The sequence below is a fragment of the Citrus sinensis genome, chromosome 4 (assembly GCF_022201045.2).
Source record: "Citrus sinensis cultivar Valencia sweet orange chromosome 4, DVS_A1.0, whole genome shotgun sequence".
Classification (NCBI taxonomy): domain Eukaryota; kingdom Viridiplantae; phylum Streptophyta; class Magnoliopsida; order Sapindales; family Rutaceae; genus Citrus; species Citrus sinensis.
Window position 1 is genome coordinate 13,148,124 of NC_068559.1, and position 24,250 is coordinate 13,172,373.

Here is a 24,250-nt window from a genome sequence, read left to right on the forward strand (position 1 = left end):
ATATTCTTCATCTAGGTCTTCCTCATAGTCATTCTCATCACCATATCGATACATAGTCCTCTCTTTATTGCATATTAGGAGTTTTATGTGAACTAAATTCAACTTTATCTATTCTCTCATTCACTTCATCAAACATCAATTCCAATCATTCAAATTTCTATTCTAAGGACTTAAAGTATAGTCCAAAGTCTGTTTTCTTGAGCATCATTGGAAATAGACTTATTTTTGTTTTGTGACATATTTAATAACCTGCAAAATAAAGTTAGAAAACAATGCAAACTCTCTCTTACGTGTTTCCACTCAAGATTGATAGCACTCACAGTTGTGTTTACTCAAATATGACTTTAATCATCTGTTTCTCTATTATTTATTTATTTAACGTAAATGAACTCAGTCAAAATTCACTTGCACTAATCCAAACCTAACAAATTAGAACTCAAAAAAGAAAAAAAGATAAAGAAGAATATGAATCTTGATGCAATTAGGATTGGCTTTTTTTATTTTTAAAGTCAAATTACAGTAAATAGGAATAGGCAGAACTTGAATAGTAAGCTAATTTTTTAAATTCAATTGATTTTAGAAATTTTCATTTTGATTCAGAATTATTTTTTTTGAATTAGAAAGAACGGAACTTGAAGGATCAGGGTAAAGTTAGGGAAAAGAATAATTAAAGAAGATAGGTTTATGTATTCAAACAAAAATTAAGAAAACGAGAAACAAAAGTGTGCACAGCTAGAGAAATTAAATAAATTCAAAGTAGATCAAACATGATTTAGAACCTAATCTCTGATATCAATTGATATGAACCTCACAAAGATAAGTGAGACCCTATATTCAATGAGGTTCCTTTTACGAAGGATCATTCTAATTTAGATTGAAACAAAAATAAAATAGAAACCTTTCCTCACATGGCTACAGAGTCATCTGGGAATCTCGGCTTTTCCTACTTTCAATAAAAGACATAGGTCCTACCTTTTCTAAAGTGTGTTTTAGCTTTTATGCTTTTGCTTTTGCTTTTATTATGGTTTGCTTTTGCTTTATGCTAAAAAAAAAGATAAGGGTCCTGTCTTATTTTTATCTCTATCTTTATTTTAGCTCTTCCATCCTTGTAAAATTCAGATTGCATTCAATAAGATTTCTAAGTTATGAAAAATATAGGGTTGATGCTGCACTTAAGAAAGAAGAGAAAGATTGTGAGTGATAAGTCAAGAAAGAGTGTCACAAGATGAAATCTTGATAAGTTCTAAAAGTTCTTTGAAGAACTAAAGAGAAAAGCTCTCATTATTATTCTAAACTCAGTTCTGGTTACATGGACTCATATAGTTGAATTTTACTAATGGAGTAGGTTTTTTTAAAAGATCCTAAAGGAAAATGGCAACAAAAAGTCTTGTTTCCAAAATAGATTAGGAAACAAAGATTTTCCCTATTTTCTTCCTAATTTGACAAGGCCATGTTTGTTCTTCATACAAAATATGACCTGAAGTAAAAAGAAAAGAAAAGATCCTAAAGTAAAAAGGAAATAAAAGATCTTATTTCCAAAATAGATTAGTTCCCTATTTTCTTCCTAATTTGACAAGGCCTTATTTGTTCTTCATATAGGTCACTCCAAATCAGATTTAGAAGCTAGAATAACATTGACAAAGCATTGACCATCTTGATACTCAGTTCAAGTAGATTAGTGTCTCGAACAAGACATGAATTTGAGATGTGCTTAACTGATCGATTTAATACTTCCTTCATTTTATTGGTTCTTGCCCTTGTCATTGGAAATCCATGGATGATCAATGGATCTTATGAAGCTTTAACAACCTAGTCCTCATCATTATTACCATTTTTACTTTTGTTACAAAAAAATTTAAAATTAGTAAAAAGCATAATAACTTTGGAGAATAGAATTTTATGTGTTACATATGATTTGACTAAATTTATTTTGCTTCGTTCAGTTATGAAATGGTTGTATCACCTAGAATTATATTTAGCCAACAAAATGTTTTGACCATAAAATATGGCATTAATTAAAACTTTAGTTTTGACTGGTATTTTTTTGTTTTGTCACAGTAAGTAATTATTTGTAACCAACAAATAGGGTCTTAAAATTATAAAAATAAGAATAGCTTTTCAAACTAATATTATGTGTCACAGACAGAGGCGGATGCAGCACATGACCAGTGGGGGCTCAAGCCCCCACTGGCCAAAAAAAAAAAATTTAAAAATAAAAGAAAAAAATATTTTAATTTTCTAATTAGCCCCATTAAATTTAGTAAAATAGTCACTACAAAATATAACCCCATAAAATTTAAATTTTGACTTTAAAAAATATAAAACATATATTTTAATTAAAAATAATGATAGCCCATTACTCAAAATATTTTCTATTCTAAAAAATATAGTTAATTCTTCTGGTTTATATAATAATAGTAGAACGAACATTTTCAGTAATACAACTCATGAAGAATCATTTTTGGAATTGGATGGGATAAGTGATAGTTTGGTTGTTTATATAAGAAACAAAAAATTTAATAATATTGATAATGAGTCTATTGCATAATATTTTTAAAATATAAAAATGCGTAGAGATTAATTACAAATATTTTATATATTCAAAATTTTAATTTTTTATATTTTACTATTATCTAATTTAGCCCCCGATAAATTATTTTTCTAGATCCGCCACTGGTCACAGATGGTTTGTCCAAATTTACACCCATTTTTTAGTGGAAAAATATTTTTCTGATGTATAATTATATTTTTTTGACGATTTATTTTGTCATAAATGATGAAATATTGTCCAAAAAATTCAATTTTGGAGGAAGATTCTTGTGCCAAAAAAAATGTCTTGTTGTGACTAAATGATAATTGCTGTAAAAATCGAATTAAAGACCAATTAATAAGTCTAAAAAAAAATTATTAATTATAAAATATAACATAAGTTAGGATGAGACTATTCATTACGATTTAAAAAATTCCTCACAATAAGTATTACTCTTTGACCAAAATTAAACTTGCTGTAAAAAATATCATCTTAAAAATTCAAATTTCTTGAAGTGTAATCTTCAGAGAATAAAAAGGTTACTATCAATTCTAAGCTTATTAGGCATATTTGGTAACTACTATTCAGTGTGTTAATACTATTTATTTGCATTTTATTGCTTTTGTAATTTCTGGAAAATATTAAGCGATTGGTTGTAGATTATGGTTTTGATTTGAAGTTTGTAATATATACTAACTTGTTAGTATTTGAGTTTGAAGTTTAATGACTGTGATGAAAACAATATATGATCAATATGAGACAGAGACAGGAGATATGTCACTATCGCGCTATCCATCCACTCCATAATGACAACTTGTCGCCATTACCCAGCTTTTAATGCAATAAGCCCATGCTGCCAAGTTACTTTTAGCATACAATATTTAGGTAATGAGTTTATTTTTGCTTGACAATCACATGCGCTTTATTTGACATATTTATTTGGTAAAAGATATAACATATATCCAGATTTTATCATATTGTAGTTTCAAATGGAGAGGGTAGATTTATTAGTTCAACATAAATGATAACTACATAGATATGTTTTTTTTACTAATTTTGACTTCTGAGATGAATTTTCTTAAGAAATATGTTTAATAGATCAATATTTTGTAGAATGCATTCAGGATGTTGTTTGGAAAAATTAAAGTTAATTTTTAGTTGTGTTCTACTATGCTTCTAAAGCAATATTGATTGAGTCAAAATGATTATTATAAATTGTTAGCTTGTTAGGCAGCTTTGGTGATTATTGTTTACTATGTATATAGATTTTTGCACGTTCTTGATTTCTGATGTTAATCAGAATAGATTTAAAAATATATGTATATATATTTTTGTTTTATTTTAGAACAGATTTAAAAGTATATGTATATATTTTTTTGTTTTATTTTTAAAGTTCAAGGATTGTGATGAGTATACTATGGATGATCTTTCGCAACTTCGTGATAGATGGGTCATATATGTCGCAAAGTTAATTGTAGCATACAATAATCAAGTAAATTATAAGTACTTTTGCTTGCAAATGTTCAAGACTTGATTTGTGTAGACTACACTTGTAGATGGAAAAGGTGAAGGTCAAGGAGTAGATGTATTGAGGATAATTAATTAATTTGTGCAAACTTGAGTTGGTTTATGTCAAACTGAATATGTAATCATGTTTCTTTCAAACTATATTTGAGATATATCGCATTTGTGTTTCATCTGATACTTATTTAAATTTTATTGGGAATATTTTATTTGATATAACATTTCCATGAATGTTCAGTTTGATTTAATTGTTCAATTTAGTTCACTTTAGTTTTAATATTTTCTTCAAATAACATTATTTGATGATATAGTGAAACAAACCATTAACATTTAATAATTATTATTAATTTCTAACACCATAGTGTCATAATTTTAGTGATACTTACATGAAACAAACCATTGTCATTAAATAATTATTAGTAACTACTAGCACCATAATGTCATAAAAGTTGTAATACTGTTGTAATAGTAATACTGACACCATATTTATAACACCATAAATAAGTGTTATTGTGTTCTAATTGATAGATTATTAATGCAATTAACAAATGTCACTGAAAGTAAATACTTGACATTTTTCTAATGTCATTAAAGTCTATTTTTATAGTAGTGGATGGAAATTTCAGGCAAGCCAAATTAAAAAGAGCCGCAAAAAAGTTTTAGCAAAACACAGTGAGATGACTGATCTTCTCAATTGCCCACTTAAAAATAGCATAACTAATAGAAACTATATGCCCTTTTCTTGGTTTCATCATCATTATACTAAACCTTACGTTTTCTTTTCATAGAATACGTATTTATATATAAGACTGGAATAATTATCTATACTCTCCTTTGCCTATTGAGTACTGAAAATCTCCCATTAGAAAATGAACTCTTCATTAAAATAGATCTAATAGGAATGCTTATGCATGAGCTTATTTCTAGGGCTAGACTTGCCAATTTCTGATGATTCTTTTGATGATCCAGCAATTATATCTTGATCAGAATCTAGGTTAATCCGCAATATATCTGCAACAGAAACACGACTTTGAGATTAATGATCCATTGAAACTGATCTCCTAATCATATGCTGATGATTATATCCATCATCTGCTATCTCAATTATGGAGTCTCTTCCTTGCAAACTCCCAAGATCACTCAAAGCACGAAATGGTGTCTTCGGTATATCATTGTTCATCAGCAATTCTTCATCGTCTGCGAGATTAGCGCTGCTTCTTGCTATTTCTTCTTGTTCATGATGATCATCTGCGGCTTCATTTTCGATTGTTCGGTGGTTTTGAGAAGATTCACGATGATATGTTGTAGTTATTGGAGGTAACTGAGGTGAAGCGCTAATGAGAAAAAGATTAGCGCGGCACAGGGGGCAATTTGAATGAGATTTAAGCCATCTGTCAACGCAAGCGACGTGGAAAGCATGATTACACTTGGGCAAAAGCCTAAGGCTTTCATCTTCTTCAAACTCACTGAGACAGACAGAGCAATCTGTTCCTTCAATTAAACCATCACCCTTCTTGTACTTGCAAACTGTAATAGACTTGATCAGCACTTCATCTAAACCTCTAGTTGGAACATGCCATGGCTCATGATCATGGAAAAAAGGGTTGTGATTTTGTTCCAATTCTTCACTTGGATCTTCAATCTCTCTTCTTCTGCTCGCAGAGTTTGTGTTTCCACAATATTTAGATAAGATGGTATAGTAACTTACCAGAAGAAAAGCACTTGCCAAAATGCCAATGATTGCGATGACGAGAGGAGAAAAGCTTGGGCTGGAATTGTCATGAAGGAACTCATCAAAAGAAGGTGGAGGAGGAGGGAAGATGATGTAGCACCATCGTGGGCAGTACAAGCTACAAAAGCCTTGAGAACAGTCCTTGCTATTCACATAAGGCACCCAGGCGTTTGGAATATTGCCTAAAGAACCCATCACATTTTAATTTACTAACTCTACAGGAGTACTAATACCTATTACCGTTTCTAACTTGATAGCCTCCAGCTACCAGCTTGATATTTATAGTCAAGTACTAATTTAAAATTAATTAAATAATTAAGGAGAAAAGTATAAGCAAAAGAGTACCTTAGAAACCGTTTGTAGGAGTTAGATGCGTGGGAGAGAATTTAATTCATGTATTTGATAATAGGGAGTAAAGATTTAGCAAGTGGAGTGATTGGACGAGGTTTATTGAAGAGATGAGACGGATGAAAGCTGGAAAAAGCAACCCAAAGAGTCTCACATGGAAAAGAATAAAAGATACTGGACTGTGGATGAGTATTTTGATCTTTTCCTTTCTTTTTCTTTTAAAAACAATGGTTTGTTGACTAAGAAGGTGGTGCCATGTTGGTTGAGAATTCATTGAAGTAATCAATACATGCTTTATTATAGTTCAAAGACAGTTGTAGGTTGTGCACTTAACTTTAAAGGTGCAGCTTTGAGTGGTCCCACAGCCAACTCTCAAATGTTTCTCTTTTAAGGCTAAAAATAGACATCTCTTCCAACAAATGTAGATGTGTCGATATATTCTCAAAATATTGTTAGGACAAATATATGTTAATGTATGGATAAAAAAATTAAATTAAGAGAATTATAAAATCAATCTTCCATAAATCTTCTATTTGTAAACACAAATCAATATAAAAAAAATAAAAACGATTTAGAAAATTAAAATCCTTCCTTGCAATCAAAACATAGTTACACAAAAATGGATGTATAGATATCGAATACAGAAACAAGTTTGAAAATTTGAAACAAGTTTAATGTTCTCTAATTACTGAAAATGGGCGAAACATTATGTGAACTTGCATACATTTACAACACTAAAACTAACAAGGTTCATTGAACAAAACTTTTCTACTAAACCGTATTTTGCCCATTGTTCGACCTGTTTTCATCTCATTCCTGAAGTTAAAGATTAAAGTCTCTCCTATGTATTGAGGAAGTTGTGTGTGTGTATAAGTACAAAGTCAATTTAGGAGGTTTGGACTATGGTTGGTTCGATCAATCCCAAAACCTTATAATTATAAAAAAGAAAAAGGAAATTTCCATATCGAGATGAATTCCTAGCAATTAACCGTCAAGATTAGGTGTACTTGTCTTTCAACTCCATTACTTCTAGACTCTCAATTAGATTAAATATTTTTCTGTCATTCCACGCGAGGGGAGTCGGCCAGAAGGAATTCTGCAGCAACGATCAACAAGGTTTGTTAAGGATGTCAATTAATTTTAAACATTATATAATCATGAGAGTCAAATTTCAAATAAAAAAATAAACAATATAGTACGCATCATATCTATTTGAGTATACAACAATAATTATGTTGAGTTTCTTTTTTTTAAAGAATAACAATTATTAGAATATGAGAGCACAAAGAGGGAATTATTCTGAAATATTATTTGGCTCTCCATCACTTGGCATATATGTGTGGTTTATGTAAAGAACACTTATGATTTTAGAATGTGTGTGTAATACACACACCAAATCAGCAATCTTTGTGATCTAATCAATGTACGCTTGGCAAAGTATTAGAGGCCTATGGTTACCATAAATGGATGGGTCTCCCTTTGTAATTGACATATGTGGATTCATCATTGAAACAATAAGAATTAAAGTGTGAAACTGAGAGCACAGAAGCTTGGCTTCCATATTTGGCTTGTCCAATATCATTTTGCTCACTTTAACTTGTTAACTTTTGCAATAGTTACATGAATATTTGGATACTTCCCAATTAATTCCATAACAAGAATCACATGAGACATCTAAACTATACCTAAATAATAATATATTACAGTATTGAATTGTAAACATAATCGTTAATAAAAGAAGACAAAGTCATTATTTTTTACTTATTAACAAACTTGAAATTGTCTTATTTTCATCTTATTTGATTCGATAATCCTCTTTTAGTATTCAAGATAAACTGATTAAGGACCATCGTAGTTTCTTTAAAATAAGTTGGTTTAATACTTTATTTATTTTTTTCTATTTTTCTGATGGTTCTAATATACAATACAATAAGCTTTCAAGTTTATGCTAACGTAAGATGCAATGTCAAAACAATTATAGCTGACTGCTTTCTTGTGAACCAAGAAAGTCTTTATTCTCTTTAACCAGCCACTTAGATGGCCTCTTTTCACTTCTTTTATTTTTTTTTACAATTTTCAGAGCCGCAACGGTGTCCTCTCCTCCAAAGTCACTCTAAATTCTATGCGCATCCTTTAGTTGCCTATACTATTAATTAATATACTTACTTTATCTTTGTCAACAATTTGGAGCTTTCAATAAACATTCCACAAAAACTTTTTGTAAAACTCCGATTATGCCTATGCAATGACAAGGATTATTGTACTCAAATGTTGGTCCAATCTCTCGGACAGATCCGTAATTACCAAAGAAAGTGATGGAATGTGAATTTTTTTCTTGCTTCAATTATTAACCCTTAAAAACATAAAATATATATGATATATCCACCAAAGTCATTATCCTCGAGCATATGATTCCAATCAACGTAAATAAGGAAAATATTCCTATTAAGTTTTGTAAGATTGGTAGGTTTTTTTTCTATTAAAATTTAATGTATAGCACTTATCTTTTATTATTTTTATAATATCTAATAAATTTTTTAAACAATCTAATAGATAAATAATACATCAGTTGATATTTAAATTGAGACTTAAATATTAGAATGTCTATATTATTCATAAGAGAAAATTATAATTTATTAATATCAATTAGTGTAGTTAATAAAAAAATTTTGGGTTGATAATAAGAGACTTGGAATCAAGTTCTGCCTCATATGAATATATATATATATATGTTGCAACTATGTTACACTTTAAAAAAGTGTGTGTGTGTGTATAATGATTCTACCCTCGTCCTCGGGCCTTGGCTCTGATACCAACTTGGGTCGGGCCTAACTTAGCCCCAAAAGAGCTCTCAAAGGGTGAGGACTGCCCAGCACTTATAAGCGACCAGGAGCTTGGCTTGCCAGCGATGTGGGATAAGAGCTTATCATTCACTCTACCCGAATCACTAGTTGATATGGAAGATTTGAGGGAAGATTCGGTTTCAAATTCAGATGAATCGGCTGAAACGGCTATCATGAGGAATAAAATCTCTGATATAATTGATAATACCAAGGAACTGCTGAATTTGCTTTTTGGAAACCTTGGTTGATATCCATAAGAAGGTTAATCATATCAGTTTACGAACTGATCATCTTGAATCTAAGAAGCACTTATAAGCGACCAGGAGCTTTGGCTTGCCAGCGATGTGGGATAAGAGATTATCATTTACGTGGCGTTGTTATACCAAAACAATGACGAAAAGATCGTCCTTTGGACCAATAGTCCGCATGCTTGGGTTTCCAGCCGATATACTCAAGTGGAAAACAGAAAACTCTAAAACATTTTCATTTCAGGTTATATAACCCAAAACATACATTTCTTTAGTCTAAAACAGGGTATCAAACTAGATAAGAAATTATCAAAAGTTTTCTGATGCACAGGATCCTTGCTACAGGCAAGTGCAGAGCATACTTCCTTTAGTTTCAAAATGAACAGATGTAAGTTTTCTTCTTATTGTTAAACCTTTTAGAGCTTCATTAACAGAGAGAAAAGAGAAGTTAGAAACTCATGATGAGAGAAGGCGAGGAATTTTATTAATATTGTGCTTCGTTTTTTACAAAGAGAAGCTGAGGTGCCTTATATAGAAAATCATCAAGGACAGGACCCCTTGAATGATTATAATCGACAAATAGGCACATGCTTTTGGAAAGTAAAGCACACCTTTTGAGAAAGTAAAGCACACCAACTAAGACTTTGACAAATGCAAGCATGACAAGGATAGGACAGGGCTCCATCACTTTACAAACGACATAATGAAAAACGACAAGCCAACGGGAAAAAGAAAAAGATAAACATGACAAGCATGACTCATGCTTTAATTATTACATGCCAAATTTAAAAAAAGCAAAAGATGCCAAGATGCCTGAATTACGGAGATGAGAGATTCATGTAATCTTCATCGGATGAGCTGTCAGTTGCATCTTTATCTCTTGAAAATAGGACTTTGAGTAATGGACGTGGAGTTTCTAGTGGATGTTGATGACCTAGGCGATAGAGTGGCCAAGGGCAAAATATCTTGCGCCAATCAGAAGAGGGGTGGTCATTGGATCCGGATGGTTTGCTAGAACTGGCTTTAGTCGTTGGATCATCTGAGGCATGCGATGGAGGAGTTTGTTGGAGGTTTTGGAGGTGTTGGCTTAATGGCAAGAATGCTTCCCATAGGTCTTGTGCATCTTGGTATAGAAAATCAGTGAAGTCTGGTTTTTCTTCCTTGATGATAACACCCGTGGATTTAGGCTTTGAAATTGTTGAAGGAGTGGGGATCATGATGATATCATGTTTTGGACCGAGGGAGGTGTGAGAAATGTCTTTTTGTGGAGCAGGTTGGTGGTTCAGTTCACAAAGGAAATTATAGAGTTCCTTTTGAGCTTTATCGTCTTGTTCCAGAATGGATGGGTGTGGTGTGGTGAACCATTCAAAAACTTAGTCTTGAGTCCAGAAGAAGTGTGTGTCGGGATGTTGGAAGTATAGTCTATAAATAATGAACACAGACGTGAACATTTTGGCTTCTAATGCGGGCATACGTTCCAAATTATGGAATTGTGACAATTGTTGGAGTTTCATTCTCCACCATGGAATTGGAGAAAACCATTCAAGGAGTGTCCAGATGAGGGAGGTTGATTTGTCAGGATTGAACAAATGTTCTAAGGTGGCTCTGATACCATAGAGATCAGCGAGAATATGTGGCGTTGTTATACCAGAACTACAACAGTTAAAACTGTACTTTGGACCAATAGTCCGCAAGTTCGGGTTTCCAGCTGATATACCTCTGAGATCAAAAACTTTGAAACATTTTCATCTCGAGTTATACAACCCAAAACAGACTTTTCTTTAGTCTAAAACAGGGTACCAAACCAGATAAGAAATGATCAAAAGTTTTCTGATGCACAGGATCCTTGCAAAAGGCAAGTGCAGAGCATACTTCCTTTAGTTTCAAAATGAACAAACTTAATTCTTTATTCTTTTTCTTTCATTAGATCTTCATTTGTAGAGAGAGAGAAGAGAGTTTAGAAATTCATGGTTTGAGAAAACACGAGAGTTTATTTCTTGGAAAACTTCTATATCTTACAAGCGAGGGGAGAATCCTTTACATAGGAGAATTCTCGGGGAGATAGGACAGGACCCCTGTCTTTTACAAAAGCAAAAGTAAAAGATACATAATGACACAACTTTAATTATGACAAAGTGACAAAGTGTGCTTTAATAATTAAAGCATGACTTTGACAAAAGCAAAAGCTTAAAGTAAAAGCAAACTTTAATAATTATACAAGACAAAAGCATAACATAATTATTACAACAAGACAAACTACTTTATGGAGAGCGGAGGTTCATGTAGTCGTCTTCGGATGAGCTTTCTGTTTCATAGGGATTGTCACAAGAGGTTGGTGGGGAAAAGGTTTTGGAGAGCTTTGGATGCTTACAGTGGGGACCACGGTAAGGTGGATAAGGGGAATCTTTTCGACATCCTGGTTTGGAGGATGACTTAGGACTTGGCATTTGAGTGGCTTTATCTGGATTAAGAAGATGTTCCAATGTGGGAGTAATTGGTAAGACTAACTTAGTGGCATAAAGGACTGTTAGGCACCAGATGTACCATAACACATCTTCAGTGGTGTCTTTGGATGGATCAAGGGTTAAACCTATAAGGAACGGATTTTCTGGGTGGAAAGTGGAAAACAAAAAGGGTTCGGTGACAAGGTAGGCTTTCATGAAGAAGCGAAAGAGAGCTTTCTTTGCAAATTCTTGGATGGCAAAGACAGAAGAGAAGTTTTTGTCAAAAGGAAAAGTTTTCTTGGTAAGAGCTTCTGGGGGTAGTGAGTTAGCCATGATCGGAAAGTGGTATGTAGTAGAAAACAGGGTGAGAGGTTTTTCTGGTTTTGAGAGTCTGGAGAGCATATCAGGGATGAGGTTCTGGGACCCCTTTATATGCTTGACCGAAAAATCATATTTGGAAAACCAATCTTTTAATCTGAGTAACATTTTTTCGAGAATAGTTTTACCTTTGAAATTGAGAATATTGGGGAAGGCAGAACTATCCATACGGATGAGACAATGGTGTCCAATCAAATGATACTCAAACTTTTTGATGCCATGCTTTACCGCTAAGATTTCTTTGAACACACTATGGTAAGGCTTCTGTGTGTCAGAAAATTGTCCACTAGCGTAAGCGATAAAGTGTTCTTTTCCTTTGATTTCTTCGAGGAGGATGGCACCCCATGATTCATCACTTGCGTCTGTCTGTAGTATGCGCTTTCCATCAGTAATCAGCTTTTATGGAGGCGGATTTTGCGCAATTTGCTTGAGAGTAGTGACAGCAGTTGTGTGGTCAGCATTCCACTCTGGGGGCTTCTTTTTTTAATAAAGCCGAGAGGTGGCGAGTGTAGTAGTCCACATGTGGAATGAAATCACAGATGTAATTGATGATGCCGAGAAACTGTTGAACTTGTTTTTTGGAAAATTGCTGATCTGGAAAGTGAAGCAATTCTTGGGCAATGTGTTTTCCTGGCTGATAATGGCCGTCTTTTATGATCATGCCAAGGAATTCAATGTTCTTCGTGGCAATGGTGCTTTTCTTTGCAGACAGCATAATTCCATGACTTTGGACAATATCATAGAATTGGGTTAACAGTTGGCGATGTTCATCATGTGATCCTGAAAAAAGCAAGATATCGTCAATGTAAATCAATGCATGATACAGGATTGGCTGAAAGATTTGGACCATGGATTTTTGAAAACTAGATGGGGCAGTTTTGAGGCTGAAAGGAAGGAATATCCATTGGAAATGGGCATTTGGGATACAAAAGGCAGTTTTGTAACGCTAAGAGGGTTCAATGCCTAATTGCCAGAAACCTGATTTTAAATCAAATTTTGAAAAGATCTGGGCATTTTTGAGAAAAGTAAACATGCTTTGTCTATGGGGTAAGGGAAACTTGTCATCTTGCAAAAACATGTTTAATGGCTGGTAGTCAATGACTAGACGTTTCTTTCCTCGAACGATTTTAGAATGCTTTTCAACATAAAAGGCTTGGCAAGCCCATTGAGAAGTCATGGGCTCAATTAGACCTTGGACTAACAATTGGGAACATTCCTGTTGGGCTAGGAGTAAGTCAGAAGGACTCATTCCTGGATGAGTAGCTTTGGTGGGGTTAATATCTTCATTGAGCTTGAAAGGTAACTTAATGAAGAAAAACTTATTTTTCCACAATGGGTTTGGATGGGTGAACTCAGAATGGGACTCTGGACAGAAACTCAAAAGCTTGGTTGAAATATCCTAGTAGAATTGAGGGGTTTCAGACAGATTGTAGAGTTTTAGAATGTTTGTGAATGGTTTGAACATAGACCTGACTCGAATTCTATGGGGAAGGATTTGGAGGTGTTTGATCTGGTGAAGGATGTCAAAACCTAATAAGAGATCCTTATTAGGAAGGGTTGAACTGATAACCTTAGTCCAGATGACACAAATGGGAAAAATTTGAATACCAATGGATTTTTTGGTAATCAGAGAGGTAGTGAATAGTTTGCCATTGACAGCTTTGAAATGTTCCTCATATTCTGTCCAGTATTCTGGTGGAAGGATATGTGGGTTTATCATGCTGCGTTGGGCACCAGTGTCTATGAGACCAATTGCTGGAATGGGCCTTTGGAATTTTGAGGGCAAGATCTGGAGTTTTATGGATGGTATGGGAACAGTAGTGTCAAGGGACAGTAACTGTTGGTGGAAAATTACTTGGGACTGATCGCTGTCGGAGTCATCAGAAGAATTCTGTAGTGCGAACAGTGTTTCATCATTGGGTTCATCTTGTTCAGAGAAATAGAATTCTAGTTCATCCTTTTCTGGAGAATAATCGGTAGTGGCTTGAAGATGCTCAACTAACCGAATAGATTTTTCCCTTTTGTTGGGACAATCTTTGGCAAAATGACCTTTTCTCTTGCAGATGAAACATCTGCTTGATTTTCTCCGCTTAAAGTCTCTAGAAGAAGAGGACTTTTTCCGGAAGAATCAGTAAGGCTTTCTGGATCTGCGAGGTCTGGATGAAAATTCTGGAGTTTTGAATTTTCGAAAATGCCTTTTCTTTTTAGAACTGCAATCACAATCCTTTATCTTCTAACATTTGATCTGCAAATAAGGCTTTTTGCAAGCACTCCGGAATGGTTCTTTATCTTTCAATAGTTCTTTGAAAAATTGTTTCTGCTCACAAAGTTTGTCAAGACAAGTTTTGGCAAGCTGGAAGATTTTGCCAAGGGAGATGTTGTCAAGAGCAAGATTGGATGCGGTAAGTTGCTCTGTATGTCTGGTTGGAGTTCGTCTGGTAGGGAGGCCAGAAAAACATGATTTAATGTTGGCTCATTGAATCCAATAAGCTTATAGAACAGCAAGGACATTCATTTGTAATGGAAATCAAGATCCTTAGCATTAAGGGAACAGCATTTCATGTTGAGATAGTCCCGTCATGCAGCTTCAAAAACTGCAGAGGGGTCTCCAAGGAATTGATCATGGAGGACCGCAAGAGCACTTGAGACTTCTGGTAAATCAACAAACTATAATCGGCGATAGCGCCCTAGAGAATCAAACCAATCTCTTAGAGCACCCGTAAAATGAGTAGCAAATTCTCTAAGGACTGATTGAGTTGTGGCTCCTGGCCGTAGCATTTGGAGGTCAATCTAAGCAGACATTTCATTAAGTCGGTCACGGCATTTGTGAGATGGAAGATCATCAAATGTGAACCATGGACCATTTGATGATTTTTGGCTTGTAGAGCCGGTCTGGGCTTGAGCTGGAGGGGGTTGGTTTGTGGCAGAAGATTCAGGCATCTCTTTTTCAACTTCGGAGGGAATATCAACATAGGGTTATGTATGAGAAGTTTGGCCTTGAGGAGGTGGATCAGGTTGAGCCATCAAGATTCTGGTGATATCAGCATAGGACTTTTCAGAGTCACTGGTGGATGCTGAAGATTCTGTGTCAGTTTCAGTATGGCTATCGGAAACAGCTAGATTTGAATCAGAAGTTTGGTCATCTGAAGTAGGTGAATAATCGACTGTGTGGGCACTAAATTGGTGCATGGGTTCTTTATCCTTGGATTGGGTCAGAGGTTGGGATAAAGAGGCTGATGAAGGAGCTGGCGGTGATGTCGGCGTATAACCAGGAGATGGTTGGCCAGGGATGGAAATGGATGAAGGATGAATTGTGACAGGTCGCGGTTGTGGTCTAGGCTTTGATTTTGGTTTAGGTGGTGGTTGTAAGGGGTGGTCTCTAAAAAGAGTATGAGTCATGCCAAATAACTTGGAAGGATCATACTGTTTGATCGGGGAAAGCATAGAGGCAAATGGGTGGTAAGTTGGATCAATGGAAGGGATATGAGGGGATGTGGTAAAAAGAGTAGGTCTTTGTTTTTCAGATTCAATCTGATCAAGCTCAGGTTTTAAGTGTCTGATTTCCCGTTTTTTTTTATCAAACTCTGGGCCATAGTAGCGCTGGGCAAGCATAGCTCGTAACTCAGAATCGAGTTGGGTAATTCTGGACTGGAGATTTTGGTGGATCTGCTGCATCTGTGCTGCGATGGAGTCAACTTTTATCTCAAGTTGTTCAGTTCGTAAACTGATTTTTTCAACTTTGGAATTGATATTCAACAAAGTATCATTCTATGCTCTGGCATTTTGGGTTTGCCAGTTGAGGACTGATTCAAAAGGTTTGGGAGGTTCTAGGTGGCCAGATGAGGTAATTGGTGAAGGGATAAAGGGTTTAGACATGACATTTTGTTGGGAATCTGTGTGAGTGTCGAAAGGAGGAAAAGAAGAAGAATAGTCTGAAGAAGTATATGAAAACATCATACAAGTCAGTGGTGGTGTTGGAAGTGGGATTGGTGATGGAGTCTAAGATTTTCAATGCTTTGCAATCCATTTGAGTTCCTGTTTGTAAATGGGTAATGGAGTTGATGGAGGTGGAGGATCTTGTGGTGGTTTGGGATCATAGTGGTGGCATGAAACTGGAGATTTTTTCTTTTTGGGTTTCTTTTTCCTTGTGGTGGAATAATCATCATCCTCTTCCCAATCATCCCAGCAGGGACAATTTGGATCACACATGCCGGAGCCAAGGGTATCCCATAGGAAATGGCCATTTTGCTTAGCTGGATAAACTGGGTAACCTTCAGAATTGAACCTTGTAATGGGCAGATCTTCTTGGGCTGTCTGAACTGCTGTGATAATTGAAGAATAGGTAAAGGAGAGTTGAGGAGGCTCTTGTGGAGCACTTGGAGGAGGTTTAAAAGTCATTAGGACTGTTCCATCTTGTCGTCTTTAAAACATACTTTCAGATATCTGAATTGGAGCTGTATTGTTACAGAACTGTTCATAGTTAGAGATCCATTCAAAAGGCATAAGCTTGATAGGCTCATGACGGGGTATTTGTCTGGGGATTTGGATGATGGTTGGGATCTGGTCAGATTCGGCTAATACCATGAGGGTGTCAGAATGGTGTTCTGGAGTGGGGAGGTCTAAGGCATGATTTTGAAGCCGATAGACCAATTAGTGGTGTAGGGTGGCAATTTTGGCAGAAGAAATTTGTTCAGCACCTTGGATCTGAACTTGGACTTTCAAGGTTGTAGGCAAATTGGGGTATTGGAGAGAAAGGTTAAAGTTTGGATAAAAGGTGAGTAAAACACTTCCTGCATGGAGAGTTGTAAGGACAATGCCTATAACAGCATCTTAGTATTGTTTAAACCGGGTATCAAGCATAGCAAGGCAAGCTGTAACCGATAATCCTTTTCTTCCATGAAGAGTAAAGATTAATCTAATGCCTCCAAGATGAAGATGAATATATCCTTCACGTTTCCAATTGGAAAGCAATTTTGAGGGGATTTCAAGAGTAACATATTGCTCAGCCAAGGTTGCTTGAAGAGCACATTGATCTAGACAAGAAGACTAGATATATTCTTTGGGGTGAGGTCGTCGAGTAGAGATAAGAGTACGGATACTACGGGTAAAGGAGCTAGGTCGTTTGTATAACTGATACGGGCTGATGAGAGGATAGGATGACTCACTAACTTGGGCAGATTCAGGGATGTAAGAATATTCGACAAGGTTTTCGATCTTATTAGTAGTATGGGAAGTGCAAGATCTGGGCAAAGAAAGAATAGAAGAAAGAGTAACAGGAGTGGAAGATGAAGTAGAAGCCATGAATGAGAAGTTCTCTCTCTGCGCCTGAAGACTAAAGATCAAAAGAGAAAAAGACTTAAATTATACCATTTTGAGCAGAAGAAGAAGAGTTTTGAAAACAGAAAAGTTTCAAGGACGAGTATGGCTCTGATACCATAGAGATCAGCGAGAATATGTGGCGTTGTTATACCAGAACTACAACAGTTAAAACTGTACTTTGGACCAGTAGTCCGCAAGTTCGGGTTTCCAGCCGATATACCTCTGAGATCAAAAACTTTGAATCATTTTCATCTCGAGTTATACAACCCAAAACAGACTTTCCTTTAGTCTAAAACAGGGTACCAAACCAGATAAGAAATGATCAAAAGTTTTCTGATGCACAGGATCCTTGCAAAAGGCAAGTGCAGAGCATACTTCCTTTAGTTTCAAAATGAACAAACTTAATTCTTTATTCTTTTTCTTTCATTAGATCTTCATTTGTAGAGAGAGAGAAGAGAGTTTAGAAATTCATGGTTTGAGAAAACACGAGAGTTTATTTCTTGGAAAACTTCTATATCTTACAAGCGAGGGGAGAATCCTTTATATAGGAGAATTCTCGGGGAGATAGGACAGGACCCCTGTCTTTTACAAAAGCAAAAGTAAAAGATACATAATGACACAACTTTAATTATGACAAAGTGACAAAGTGTGCTTTAATAATTAAAGCATGACTTTGACAAAAGCAAAAGCTTAAAGTAAAAGCAAACTTTAATAATTATACAAGACAAAAGCATAACATAATTATTACAACAAGACAAACTATTTTATGGAGAGCGGAGGTTCATGTAGTCGTTTTCGGATGAGCTTTCTTTTTCATAGGGATTGTCACAAGAGGTTGGTGGGAAAAAGGTTTCGGAGAGCTTTGGATGCTTACAGTGGGGACCACGGTAAGGTGGATAAGGGGAATCTTTTCGACATCCTGGTTTGGAGGATGACTTAGGACTTGGCATTTGAGTGGCTTTATCTGGATTAAGAAGATGGTCCAATGTGGGAGTAATTGGTAAGACTAACTTAGTGGCATAAAGGACTGCTAGGCACCAGATGTACCATAACACATCTTCAGTGGTGTCTTTGGATGGATCAAGGGTTAAACCTGTAAGGAACAGATTTTCTGGGTGGAAATTTACAATCTTAAACGTATGCCTGCCTCTGAAGCACAACTGTTCACATCAGTATTCGTTATTCACAGGCCATACTTCCAACATCCAGACACAAATCTTTTTTGGACTCAAGACCAGGTATATGAATGGTTCACTGCACCACATCCAGCTTTTATTGACAATGAAATCCAATCCAACCTGCACAATTATCTTTAGGACAGTTTGGTAGCATAGAGGACAGTTAGGCACCAGACGTACCATAATTCATCTTCTGAAATGTCTCTGGAGGGATCCAGGGTTAATCCTGTAAGAAACAAGTTTTCTGATAAGAGATAGGCTTTCATGAAAAACGTAGAGACAACTTTCTTTGCAAACTCTTGTATGGCAAAGACGGTGGTGAAAGTTTTCCCAAGGGGAAAGGTTTTTTGGGTAAGGGCTTTGTGAGGGGAGTGAAGTGGCCATGAAGATGACAGGAAAATGGTGTTCTGAAGATATGAAAAACAAGGATTTATTTGGCTTAGCAAGTCTGAAGAGCATATCAGGAATAAGGTTCTGGTCTCCTTTTATTTGCTTCACAGAGAAATCATATTTTGAAAACCAGTCTTTTAACCTGAGCAACATCTTTTCTGGAATATTTTTCCCTTTGAAATTCATGATGTTGGGAAAAGCTGAGTTGTCAATTTTGACAAGAAAGTGGTAGCCGATAAGATGATACTCGAACTTTTGAATACCATGCTTCACAATTAAAATTTCTTTGAACACACTGTGGTAATATGTTTGTGTGTCAGAAAAGTGTCCACTGGCATAGGCAAAGAAGTGTTCTTTGCCCCCCCATGATTCATCACTTGCATCAGTCTGCAATATTCGTCTGCCATCGGTGATGAGCTTTAATGGTGGCGGATTTTGCCCAATTTGCTTTAAAGTTGTGATAGCAAGTGTGTGGTTGGTGTTCCACGAAGGTGGATTCTTTTTCAGTAAAGCTGACAGTTGGCGGGTGTGGTGATCAACATGAGGAATAAAATCTCTGATATAATTGATAATACCAAGGAACTGCTGAATTTACTTTTTGGAAAGATTCTGATCTGGAAAGCGGATGAGCTCTTGGGCAATGTGCTTTCCTGGCTGATAGTAGCCATCTTTGATAGTCATTCTAAGGAATTCAATGTTATTGGTGGCAATTGTGCTTTTCTTAGCTGATAACATGATTCCATGAGACTGAATAATATCAAAGAATTGATTTAACAAATGGCGATGGTCATCTTGTGTACCTGAAAATAATAAAATATCAGCAATGTAAATCAATGCACTATGCAGAATGGGTTGGAAAATTTGGACCATCGCTTTTTGAAAAATGGATGGGGCTGTTTTAAGACCAAAGGGTAAAACTGTCCATTGATAGTGGGCATTGGGAATGCAAAAGGCAGTTTTGTAACGTTCGGATGGTTTAATGCCAAGTTGCCAGAATCCCGATTTAAGATCAAATTTTGAAAAGATTTGAGCATTTTTGAGATAAGTGAACATGCTCTATCTTTTTGGCAAAGGGAATTTGTCATCTTGTAAAAACATGTTTAGAGGCTGATAGTCTATGACCAATCATTTTTTTCCTCTAACAATCTCAGAATGTTTTTCAACATAAAAAGCTTAACAAGCCCATTGAGAACTAGTGTGTTCAATAAGTCCTTGGGCCAGCAACTGAGAACATTCTTTTTGGGCTAGGACACTAAGTCAGAAGGACTCATTCCTGGATGGGTGGCTTTGGTTGGATTGACATCTTCATTCAACTTGAAAGGTAATTGAACAAAGAATTGTGGATTTTGCCACAGGGGATTGGGATGGTGAAAGTCAGCATGAGACTTGGGACAAAACTTTAAAAACCTTGTGGAAATGTCTTGGAAAGACAGGGAGGTTTCAGACAAACCATAAAGCTTTAGGATATGGGTGAATGGTTTAAACATGGACTTAACTCGGATTCCAGTAGGAATGATTTGAAGGTGTTTTATCTGGTGAATGATATCAAATCCTAACAAGATATCCTTATTAGGCAAATGGGAACCAATGACTTTTGTCCAGATAACACAATTTGGAAAAATTTGAATACCAATGGGTTTTCTGGTAATCAAGGTGGTGGTGAAGAGTTTTCCATTGATTGCTTTGAATTTTCTTCAGAATGTTGCCAAAACTGATATGGAAGTATGTCGGGGTTTAACATACTTTGTTGGGCCCCTGTATCAAGAAGACCAATGGCCGGAATTGGTCTTTGGAATTTGGAGGGTAAGATGTGGAGTTTTATGGAAGGGATAGGGATGGTAGTGTCAAGAGGGTGAAATTTCTAGATTACATTGAATGAAAATGAAAGGGCTAGATGGTATTTATAAGATTCCTAAGACTAATGGATGGCTAAGATTTTGCCACCATAATTCTTGATTAATGGTTGAGATTATCCTTCATAAACATCTTACCAAATTCTAGAATTCTTAACTAGATTCTACAAACTCCTCTTACATCATCACTTATGATACGAAACCCGTTAAGAACTGATGTGACCCTAATCAATTTAGTCCCCAAGATCGAATCTAAACCCAAAATTGAATGGAACGGCGACCCAAGGTTTATTGAAAGCACAAACCTTGGAATGTGAAGATGTCACAATCAGTTATGGATGATCTAATTGATAAGCTGCAAAAATCTGATAAGTTCAAAGAGTTTGTATAAGAACCAAAGAGAATTAACTCTCTCACCAATTGTATCAAAACTTATCTTCTTTGTCTATTGGATGCGAGTACATTATATAGGGTTGGTTACAAGAATTTTTTGACGTAAATCCTAAACCAAAATCAAATTGGAATATGAATGTAAACAAATAGGAAAGAATATAATCAAATCAGAATCCTACTCTAAGTGAATAGGAAAGAATGAAAATCAAATCAAAATCCTAATCGGCTTAAATGCCTTACATCAATTAAAATGAAAACTAGGCAATTAAAAAAAATTAATTGATTTGTTTCTCCACTAGCCTCCTTAAGAAACAGGAAAGTATCTGAAAAAGAAAAATAATATATTTTCCCACCATAATGTGCAAGCCAACTTCCTATTTCGTGGAAGTGATTATTTGGAAACTTCAAGAGCCTGAATCATGAATTTATCTTGTTCAATTCCTTCAACGGGCCTCCAAGAATTTTGAATTTATCTTGTTCAATTCCTTCAACGGGCCTCCAAGAATTTAATTAAGCCCAAGTTGGTTAAATCAATCCATTAAGCGCTTCTTTGAATTTCTTTACTTGAGCTCTTGTGACGGGTTCGACGAAAACTTGAATAGGATCTAAATATGCCTCATCCCACGTGCTTGTGATAGTTTTGTCTTCAATCTCATCATTCCCTTCCTCTTGAACAGGATTTGTCCTCAAATCATCACCTACATCAAAAAGACCCAAATCAGAAACATTAAAAGTAGCACTTACGTTGTGCTCACCAAGCAAATCCAGCTTGTATACATTGTCATTAATCCATTCCGAAACTTGGAAAGGACCATCCCCTCAAGGTAATAACTTAGATTTCCTTCGTTCTGAAAATTGTTCCTTACTCATGTGTAACCACACCCAATCGCCGAGTTCAAACACTAGCTTATGTCACCCTTTGTTAGCTTGTTAAGCATATTGCTCAATTCTTTGCTCGATGTTGAATTTTACCATCTTGTGTATTTGTTTAACAATTTCATCCTTTTTCTTGCGAGGTAAGTTAACACGCTTAGAAACAAGTGGTGGAGTTAAATCCAATGGGGTTAAAGGATTAAAACCATAAACAATTTCAAATTGTGCATACTTATAACATGTGGTAAACAATCTTCCCAAGTTTTGATTTTCTTTTTAATGATAGCTTGCAACAGAATAGAGAAAGTTTTATTCACAACTTTTGTTTGACCATCAGTTTAAGGGTGACAAGTAGTTGAAAACAACAACTTAGTTCCTAACTTAGCCCATAATATTTTCCAAAAGTAACTTAAAAACTTAGCATCCCTATTAGAAAACAATTGTCCTAGGCATACCATGCAACCTCACAATCTCTCTAAAGAATAAGTCAACGACATTAGAGCATCATTTGTTTTGTGGCATAGAATAAAATGTGTCATCTTTGAAAATCTATCCACAACCACGACCTAGGTAAACCTATCATAAAATCCATCAAAACATCAGTCCAAGATGCACTAGGTATTAGCAACGGGGTGTATAAGCCATAGTGTGTTTTCATCCTCTAGCCAATCATATCAAGAATCTTTTCCCCCACTTGAAAGACATACAGATCCACAAACCAAAGTTGTCTCTCAACCTTATGTTCAATTACCAATCACAACTTCAGGATCTTTCAACATCTCATTTCATATATGGCCAATAGAAGTGTTCCTGCAAAACTGTTAAAGTTTTTACAACTCCAAAATGCCCCATCAACCCTCCTCCATGGGATTCTTTCGCTAACAAATCTCTCAAAGAACAATTAGGCACACATAATTTATTCTCCCAAAATAAGTAACCATCATGCCTAAAGTACTTAGCAACTGCGTTCTTTTCACAAGCTTGGTATTCAACACTAAAATCATGGTCATTAGCATACAATTCCTTAATATGTTTAAAGCCAAGAAGTTTAGCATTAAGTGTTGAGATTAAGACGTACCTGAGGGAAAGCACATTTGCAACAATGTTTTCCTTACCTTGCTTGTAACGAATGATATATGGAAACGTCTTTATGAATTCTACCCATCAAGCATGCCTGCTTGTGTTGGCCTTTAAAGTGTTTCAAGAACTCATGATTGATGTAAATCACAAACTCCTTAGGCCATAGGTATTGTTGCCACATTTCTAATGTTTAAACCAACGTATACAGCTCCGTATCAGTAGGGTTGTTTAAGGTTGCCCCACTTAGTTTCTCACTAAAGTAAGTAATTGGTTGCCCCTCCTGCATTAGGAATGCGCCAATACCAATACTTGAGCCATCACATTCAATTTCGAACGTTTTATTAAAGTTAGGCAAGGACAATAAGGGAGCATTGGTCAGCTTTTGCTTGATCATTTGAAATGCCTTCTCTTGCTCTTCTCCCTACTTGAAGAAAACATCATTTTTTATTACTTCGGTAAGTGGTACGACTAATGTCCTAAAGTCTTTCATAATTCGTCTGTAGAAACTAGCGAGCCCGTGAAAGCTTCTCACATTACTTACGCTTATGGGACTCGGCCACTCTTAGATTGCACGCACCTTTTCCTCATCAACAAGTATATCCTGTGCACTCACAAAAAATCCTAAGAAACACAAGTTTATCGATGCAAAAGGTACACTTCTTCAGATTTACAAACAACTTTTCTTTTCTAAGCATATCTAAAATAGATTTCAAATGTTCTACTTGATCATCTATGTTTGTGCTATAGATGAGGATATCACCAAAATAAACAACAACAAACTTGCCAATAAAAGCTTGCAAAACATGATTCATAAGTCTCATAAAAGTGCTTGGGGCATTAGTCGGACCAAAAGGCATGACTAGCCATTCATACAAACCATATTTTATTTTAAAGACAATTTTCCATTCATCTCTTTCTTTCATTCTAATATGATGATATCCACTTTTCAGATCAATTTTATAAAATACACAAGACCTAAGTAATTCATTAAGCATATCATCTAGCCTAAGAATGGGATGTCGATACTTTATCATTATATTGTTGATGGTTTGATAGTCGACACATCCTCCACGTCTCATCCTTCTTAGGAACTAATAAAACCGGAATTGCACATGGA

At 35.4% G+C, this 24,250-nt stretch overlaps 1 protein-coding gene across 1 annotated transcript; it reads right to left on the minus strand.

Annotated features, from left to right (window-relative positions):
• Positions 1-4,916: 4,916 nt before the first annotated feature.
• On the minus strand, positions 4,917-6,398 carry LOC102624382 (E3 ubiquitin-protein ligase Os04g0590900-like). The gene has a single exon (XM_025092745.2). The coding sequence runs from the start codon at positions 5,979-5,981 to the stop codon at positions 5,091-5,093; it is 891 nt and encodes a 296-aa protein (XP_024948513.1). The 5' UTR covers positions 5,982-6,398; the 3' UTR covers positions 4,917-5,090.
• Positions 6,399-24,250: the final 17,852 nt, after the last annotated feature.